Here is an 8,735-nt window from a genome sequence, read left to right on the forward strand (position 1 = left end):
ACACAAACCAAACCACAAAAAATAAAAATTGCTTTCTCTTCCTTGGGTCATATTCTATAATGTAATTTATATTTATACATTTAACTCTTATTTGGAAAAAATAAACTTTTTAATTTTGCTACTTTAAAGTTAATTATATACCTTTTTTGGGTAGCTGATAATTTTTTACCTACTATGTAGAAAGCGGGGTAAATCACAAATAATTTTATGGAAAGGAAACAACTTCAAAATGAGATCAAGTCACAAAATAAAATTCCTTTCCATAATACTGAAGAAAATAAAATTCCGACAAAGGTTCTTTTTTACTGTATTACTTTTTCTACTTAAGCCATCTCCAACGCGGTGGTTAACCAATACACCGTTTTAGTAAAACGTTGTTTTTTAATGCGTTTTACATTAAAAAATAATTTATTAATTAAAATACAGTATTATATTATGTTTTTCTTTAACAGCTAACCTTTCGTTAAACTAAAACACAGTATAATATTACGTTTTAGTTAAAAATATAACTTTTTTTTAACTATATAAAGATATTTTGAGTCCAAAATATCATTATTTAGGTTTTGGACTCGTAAATTAACTAGGATTTGATACTTTGCCTAACAATCTTAACGGATTTTCCAAGGGGACCACAAGGTTTCTTCTTCTGGGGTCCCACTATTCAGGTTACTGTCGCCCACGGGGCACAGAGGAAAGCCCTTTGGGTCCCATTCCTTACTGCAGTGCACGTCTACAAGTACAAGTACAACTTGGAAAAGAGTTCAAATTTCCATGTTGCCTCTTTCTGCAACTGCTGACATTCTTTTGCTACTTCCAACACAGAAAAGGAAAAAAATAATTTAAGTGTTCAAGAAAATCAGCATTGTGATTATGGGTATATTTCTATACGGAGATATGAATGCAGAGAGAGTATATAGCAACAAGACCAAATAAGGAAATAAAAAAAAGGTAAGTATTTCAAGAAAATAATGTTGAGCAATGTGTGGTTGTTCGTGTTTTTAGGTGATTTCAAGATTCTAGACTACTCTCTTTTTTTCCTTGTATTTCCTTTCTGATCAATGGTGAATAATAATGTGAAATATTCTAAAATATATGGGTAAAAATGGTGTTTTTTCCTTTCTTTGAACTTATTTTTTTTGAAGAAAATGTATTTTTTTAAAAATGAAAAAAATGGTAATTAATAAAAACAGTTGAATTTTTATGGAAAAAAAGTTAGCTTTTCTTGAAGCCCAGAATCAATCCCCATTAGGTATCATCACCACCTTGACCAGAATTCCTGCATCAATCCTTAGAAAAAGAAAAAAACATAGAATCCATACACAGTGTTTTTTGGTGCACAATTGTTCCTGTATCTGTGTGTATATCTTTTATATGCTGGAATCTTGAATTGTTGTATTTGGTTGTAATGCTGGATTTTTCTGGTCTGGGTTTTTGACTTCCTAAACTTCTTGGGGTTGCCTTCAATTTTATTTTTTCATTTAGTATTTACAAACAAAAACTTTGTACCTTGTAAAATACATTATTCAATATATACATATTTGAATGTGATATTTATTTCAATTGCTATATTAGAATACCTTAATTATGGGGTGATATTGAAGAAAGGACATATATTCTGAGATCCTGGATATTGGTTTTCAATTTCAATCTCTTATAAGACTTTTGTGGTTGTGGCATTCTTGAATGCCTTGATATTTTGGCTTCTTCAGAGGATTTGCTATTATATTGAAGAGAGGAAGGCTTTGAATAGTCGAAGAGGGATTGGAGTTTCTGAGGATATTGAGGCCTGCATTGGCTGGTAAGTTAATATTTTGAAATATTCAACTGAATTTGGATGATATAGTTAATAGTTTGGGTTAGTGCAGGTTTATTATGCGGGTCTCGGATGTGTCTTGAGTAAAAGAACATATTTGTTACAAAAGTATGGGCGGGTGTTGCTCAAAGGGTTCTTCCGAAGATGATTATGTTATCGAACATGAGGAGAAAGAAAAAGAAGTTGATAAATATTCTGTACAGATGGTTGCTCCCTTACAAAGAGAGGAGATTAAAGTAGACTTAGTTAATCCTAAGATTGAACTACCTATGAAATCTAAATCAAAGCGGACGTCAGAAGCCAGTGTTGTTCCTGTCCCTGCAACAAAAGTTGAGGATGATGGAAAAACAAGAATTATCGAGAGGCCTAAGGAAGGACATCACAAGAGGCGGTCCACCGTGGATTTTGGAGTGCAACAATCGTTGTCTAGAATTGTAAGCATATCTAATGGTGTAAAGGGTGAACTCGGAGCTGCAGGATGGCCATCGTGGCTTAGTTCTGTTGCAGCCGAGGCCATTCAAGGGTGGGTTCCTCGAAGTGCAGAGTCATTTGAAAAATTAAACAAAGTCAGTTCTACAGCTTCTTCTCTCTACTCATTTAATTTTTTTAAATCATGCCTAATTTCAATTTGTTCTTCACTAATCTACTAGTAGTTATAACAGCCATAGTTTGCTGAACTTTGGTATCTGCATCTTGTAGTTATCCACTTTACAGATCCATGTTTCTGTTATTACTTAAAACTGCCATTTATGTTATGTTATTTTCTCCAATGTGTCACTCATGTAATGTTGTTTATGTTCCTCCTTTTGTCAGAGGACTTCCCAAAAATTCTGTGAAATATCATGTTGTATGCAGGGTCTTGAATCTGTTACTGATGTAGAGATCATATTTTGTTCCAAGAAGTAGCTGAATTGTTTTCCATACGAAGTGGCTTTTCTCTAAAAGTTTCTTTGTTTGTGATTAAATAGAGCTTCTTTTGCTTTCTTGGGTTACTTTTAAGTACCAACACTGAAAATGGACTGTAAATAAAATTATTTCGACAGGACTACAAATTTTTTTCTTGGTTCTTTTGAGTTCCAAATATGAACTTTCTTAACCATGGTTTGAGTATATTCTTTCTCTAAGGATGAGAGTGTTTGATTGCCTTGTACTTGTTGGAAGATACTGTGAAAACAGGATCATGAAATTTGCTTTCCAGCCAAATATAATGTTCATTAGTTTTCTATAGATCACCGGACTAATAAAAAGTTCGATTTTCATATATTCCAGTAATTGAGTCCTCAAGCGTTTCAATTATCATGCAGATAGGTCAAGGGACATATAGTAGTGTTTACAAGGCCCGTGACCTTAAAACCAATAAAATTGTTGCAATGAAGAAAGTGAGATTTGTGAATATGGACCCAGAGAGCGTTCGCTTTATGGCAAGGGAGATAAGTATTTTGCGTAGATTGGACCACCCAAATGTTATGAAACTTGAGGCTTTGGTCACATCTAGGATATCAGGCAGCTTATATCTTGTATTTGAATACATGGAGCATGATCTTGCTGGTCTTGCAGCAGCACCTCGGGTTAAGTTTACTGAAGCACAGGTACATCTTTCTCTTCTTGTCTGAAAAAACCCTGGGATGTTCATAATTAGCACATGAAACTAGATGGCAAACCCGGGTTAAGATATATTTCGATGTTCTCCACATTTTTATATGGACTTTTTTGAATGGTGCTTTACAGATTAAATGTTATATGCAACAATTGCTTCGTGGACTTGAGCATTGTCATAGTAGGGCTGTACTTCATCGAGACATTAAGGGTTCAAATCTTCTCATTGATGATAACGGTGTTTTAAGGATTGGAGACTTTGGTTTGGCTACAACCTTTGAGCCCAACCAAACACAGCCATTAACAAGTCGTGTTGTAACTCTATGGTATAGAGCTCCTGAGCTTTTGCTTGGTGCAACAGAATATGGAGTGGCCATAGATATGTGGAGTGCTGGCTGCATCCTCGCCGAATTATTTGCTGGAAAGCCTATTATGCCGGGAAGAACAGAGGTACTTCCACTTAGGGGCTTGAATTTACTCTTCAGTCTGAACCTAATGCACTTGATGATTGATTATCTCCTCCTAACATACTTCTGATCTCTTTCCGAAGTGTCACATTAGAATTATTCCATCACCAAATTCTAGTTTATTTGATGCTTTTAACACATTAAATTCTAGTTTTGTATATTTTTTCAGTTCGTGCTGACTTTTTCTGTAATTGCAAACTGAGAGAACTTAAACAATTTACAGGTGGAGCAAATGCATAAGATTTTCAAACTTTGTGGTTCACCTTCTCAAGAATACTGGAAGAAATCAAAACTACCTCATGCTACTAGTTTTAAGCCACAACACCCATACAAGAGATGCGTAACTGATACATACAAGGACTTTCCTCCTTCAGCTTTGGCCCTTGTTGATGTCCTACTTTCAATAGAACCAGAAAAGCGTGGTACTGCTTATTCTGCGCTCAATAGTGAGGTAATTTCGATCTTATCTCTCCATGGAACTGTGTTTCTTGAATAGGAGTCCTCCAGCACACTTCTTTAGTTTCTTATCCCATGCACGTTTAAGCAAGTATGATTGTTACATTTACATTATTAATAACTGGAAATTACATTTCCTTGTATCCTGTGAACAGTTGGAAAATTAAACTGAATCGTAGTTTTGATTATCATATTTGCGTTTAGAATCAATCTGGTTATGCAATCCTCTGGTAATTACTTGGAGATTTTTCTCTAGATTATTTTGTCAAAACACTTCTTTTGAAAATTTCATGAGCTCAAAATGATTCAAGCAGGTTAATGTCTGTTTGTTAAGCTATCGTTCTTCATTAACCTTTTGCGGCCTGCCAAACATTAATATGATTTAAGCTCCTTTATTTTCTTTTTTTTTTCCGTTTCTAGACATGATTGTTTTGTATTGTTTAACGCATCAGCTTGTCTTCCACAAATTACGGAAAGCGCTATATATATATATATATATATATATATATTCAGTATCATGGAGGGTACTATGCTTTAGATCTTACTTCTTTGGTTTTTTACTTTCAGTTCTTCAATACAAAGCCCTTACCTTGTGATCCTTCTAGCTTACCAAAATATCCTCCAAGCAAGGAATATGACGCGAAGATTCGAGAGGAGGAAGCAAGAAGGTATCTAATTTTAGCTCTTTATATGAACCTTTTCCTCTTACCTAAAATCTGCATATCTTTCGGTTGCTACATTAGTTGCATTATTGATATATTCATGGCCAAAATTTAGTTTCAGGAGACATAAATTCTTTAGTATTGTATTTTTTATGAGCAAAACTTGTAGGTTAACAATTTTCCCTAGCAGAAGCATCTGCAAACAAAATCATGACTTTTTACTATTTTAGTAAGCTACCAATAATCTGTCTTTTTGTATCATTCATACTAAAAATATCCTTCTTCCTATGCATTGGCTCATGATTCTTTAGTTGAAGCGACTTGGGTGCTGTTACACTTAAAGGTTCATCTATTATTGAAGGATTTGTAAATTAACACTGCTCAAGAGCAAAGCACATAAAATTAAAAATCTTAGAATTGAAATGTAACGTCAACCTTACTTCTTCGTTGGAAATTGCTACTTCTTATGGTGCTTTGTATGAAGTACCCAAACTAAGTAAGAGCAAGCCCGAGTGATTGGGATACAGATTCCTATTAGGACCAAAAGTTTATGCCTTCTCATGCGCTAGACTGTACTTTTACTTTCATATTCTTCTCCATAGAAACTACTGAATAGTCTCACAATTTCTATCTTTTTAATCCTAGGCGAAAAGCTGAAAGTGTGAAAGGATGTGGAGATGATTCATTGGGAAAGTCCACATGGCAATCAAAGGGAGAAAGTACTACAGAATCCAATGCCGGGCAGGTTGATTTTCTTCTATTTGCTCAAAAATTTTGAAATGAGCGTGTTCACTTTGTCATTGAAATGGTTACAATATTGCAGGGACAGTCAAATATAAGCAAAAGTGTGAAATATAATCCTCTGGAAGAAAGTGGAACTGGATTCCCTATTGAGCCGCCAAGAGTGAAAAATAGGAACGGATTCACTCATTCTACTTCAGTGGTCCATCCTACTGCAGCTGCCTATGCTCACAAAGTCAAAGAGGATTCATGTGTGTCCCGACATGGTGGAGAGCTTCGAAGGCAGGGTTCGCACAAGTCTCGAGCTGTAGGAGAATTTTCTAGTGTCCATTCAAAGAGGGATGACGGGTCATCTTATGGGGATTCAACAGTGTGTAACTTCAATCTTTACTTTCCAATTATCTTCTTCTGTTTGTTAAACACGAACAGCAAACATGCTTCATGGAAAGAGTCTATATAAGCTGGTTTCCCTTTTACAAAGTTAAACACCCATTGCAACTCCTCGCATACATACACATGCCAATATTATTAGGTTTAATAACCGTCGTTGTGGATCCTTTTTAGGCTGTTGAGCTAGCATTAGGTTTGTGTTATGGTCCATTGCAAAGTATGGGACTTGAGCCCCACATCGGTATTGCAATGTGCTGATGTGCGGTTTATATAGCCTTGGGTTCTCCCACCTTAATAGCTAGCTTTGGGGTGTGGTTCTCCGAAGGTTATATCAGTTTGGCTATTCAAGAAGATATTGATTTGGATACAAACTTGTTTGCATGATTCATTTAATACTGAACATTAACTTCCTTTTTTGAGCTTCCTTGAGCCTGAGATTGCTCTTTGTTTCAGGTTTATGTGCCAAAGAAAAGTAGAATCCTTTGCTCTGGACCACTAGTGCCACCAGGGGGAAGTATGGAAGACATGTTAAAGGAACACGAGAGACAAATTCAAGAAGCAGTTCGAAAAGCACGTCTAGAAAAGGGAAGGACCAAAAAGAACTGTTATGATTATGACTAGCTAGGCCAATTCATGACTAAAGAAACGCCTCGTTATCTATTGAACTGATTGCTCTCTTCTGCTGGAAGAAGTATGTGGGATTTCCTTCTTTTGTCATGCAAATGAGATCCACATAAGTTGTAAAGGACCTAAGAGGAGATACATTTACGATCCATTTCCATTTTCCAGTATAAAGGTTCTTGCATTAACGCATATCCTTCGGGGAAGAACTTCTCAAACCTCGATTTAGAAGGAGGGATAAAGATTGTTATCGAATTAGTCACCTTTTATATATATTATATACACCTTTGAGGATCGGAAATTTGCTTGTATAGGTTGAAAAATTTCCTGATTCCTAGATTGGTTTATGTTACATCTATTTCCTCTTTAATATCTGGAAAATTGAAGTTCAGCAATTGTTTCTTGACAATTTATTGGAGGAGAAACTATCTTTGTAATTTTCCGAGAGGATAGAATAATATATAGTGGTCGAACACTTGTGGTCAATCTGGTCGAGATATTAAATTACCCAGAAGGTTACTAAGGATGTGCATTTTTTATTTTTATTTTTTTGGTTTAAATTTGTCATTTTTTATATTTGTTTTTAAATGGTACTTGACATTATCGGATAAGAAGTTAGATTGTCACTTAATTTGGAAAAACTCCCTTATACTCCCTCCCGGGGTGTAGTAAAAAGGAGGTGTGACATCTCTGGCGACTCTGCTGGAGAACGAACCCAGAATCTCTGGTTCAGGGTTCAAGAATTCGAGCTTTTTAATATGATTTTTACTTGGCTTTATTTGTTGTTGATATTACTGTATTCTGTGAACCTTTTGTGCTAAATGTTATCTGTTTACCGCTTTAATATTGTTGAACTAGTGTACAAAATGTGACAAGTCATTATTCATTTGTCATGTCAAACACAATACTAGTTCGTAACCAATAATAATTGAAGTATAATGCTCATTAATTTTCCTTGGACCTCTCAAAGGATACTTAATGAGCTAGCGTTACACTTCACTAAATTATTGGAGCAGTATTTCCCTGATTTCTTTTGGTTGAGGTTGGACATCTATTTGAAAGCAATTTCTGAAAATTGAGGGTATCATATAATTACGAATAACAATAATAACAAATAAAAATGAGTGTAATGCCCAGGACAACTGCAGTTATGCTAGCATGTTGGAACGATCTATGTAACTTATCAAGGAAGACTTGGTGGAACATGATCCCGGCATGCATTTGGTGGATAATTTAAAAGAAGAGAAACGAAAAGATAGTCAACTCTAAACAGAAGATCATTATGAATGGTGTATTTTTGTTTCAATTTTGGTGCAAGGAAGCACTAGTAGAAGATGTAGATTTAGTAGTTGACATGTCACGACCCATTTTTTTAACAAGTTGTGACCGGTATTCGATCGCTAAATTTGACTGAACGAACCATCTACGCTTATCAAAACTATAATAAACTTTAAGCTTTATATGCATCAAGGAAATACTTTATTCAAATACTTTTAATTAATTTGAATATCTAAAATAAACCAACTCCAAAACTTTATTCGTAGCAACTACTGCAATACTGCAAAGTTATTATCAACAATATCTGAATCTTAACCCATCGACTATGTATATGAAGCCTCTACTGATAAACTAACGCACAACTCAGTACATGAGATTTCCTGGCTAGTTCTCCAAGTAAACAAAGAAATAGCTAAATAATGATGACTCGAAGGAATATTTCGCGAACAAAAGCAGAGCTCGCCAATAGCACTGGAAATGAGGGAGATCCTAACATTAGCCTGCTTGCCTGCAAAATCGGTTCTCGCCAATAGCACTGGAAGTGAGGGAAATCCTAACATATAGCCTGCTCGCCTGCAAAATCGATTCCTACACTATACCATATACCAACGCAGATTCCCAAAAGAGAATGTCAGTATCATTTATCGTACTCAGTGAGTCTCAACGACCCTCTATTAAAGCAGGGAATGAAACTTTAATAAAATATACTTA

At 35.2% G+C, this 8,735-nt stretch overlaps 1 protein-coding gene across 2 annotated transcripts; it reads left to right on the top strand.

The window, feature by feature from the left end:
* The first annotated feature begins 774 nt into the window (after window positions 1-774).
* On the top strand, window positions 775-7,232 carry LOC104239388 (probable serine/threonine-protein kinase At1g09600). 2 transcript variants are annotated; one of them, XM_070170803.1, is made up of 10 exons: window positions 775-948; window positions 1,710-1,798; window positions 1,861-2,379; window positions 3,118-3,402; window positions 3,542-3,859; window positions 4,100-4,327; window positions 4,900-5,000; window positions 5,640-5,739; window positions 5,818-6,105; window positions 6,579-7,232. In XM_070170803.1, the coding sequence occupies exons 3-10, from the start codon at window positions 1,924-1,926 to the stop codon at window positions 6,744-6,746; spliced, it is 1,944 nt and encodes a 647-aa protein (XP_070026904.1). In that variant the 5' UTR covers window positions 775-948; window positions 1,710-1,798; window positions 1,861-1,923; the 3' UTR covers window positions 6,747-7,232. The 2 variants fall into 2 exon arrangements, with proteins under 2 accessions (XP_070026904.1, XP_009792320.1); XM_009794018.2 differs by having other exon boundaries at window positions 1,866-2,379.
* Window positions 7,233-8,735: the final 1,503 nt, after the last annotated feature.

This window comes from Nicotiana sylvestris, chromosome 3, assembly GCF_000393655.2.
Source record: "Nicotiana sylvestris chromosome 3, ASM39365v2, whole genome shotgun sequence".
In the NCBI taxonomy this organism is placed as follows: domain Eukaryota; kingdom Viridiplantae; phylum Streptophyta; class Magnoliopsida; order Solanales; family Solanaceae; genus Nicotiana; species Nicotiana sylvestris.

Bases quoted from the DNA above. Each gene is read 5' to 3' on its own strand.
- LOC104239388 (XM_070170803.1), top strand. From the start codon at position 1,924: ATGGGCGGGTGTTGCTCAAAGGGTTCTTCCGAAGATGATTATGTTATC. The intron at 3,860-4,099 runs GTACTTCCACTT...AACAATTTACAG, and splicing joins TTATGCCGGGAAGAACAGAG to GTGGAGCAAATGCATAAGAT. The intron at 5,001-5,639 runs GTATCTAATTTT...TTTTAATCCTAG, and splicing joins CGAGAGGAGGAAGCAAGAAG to GCGAAAAGCTGAAAGTGTGA.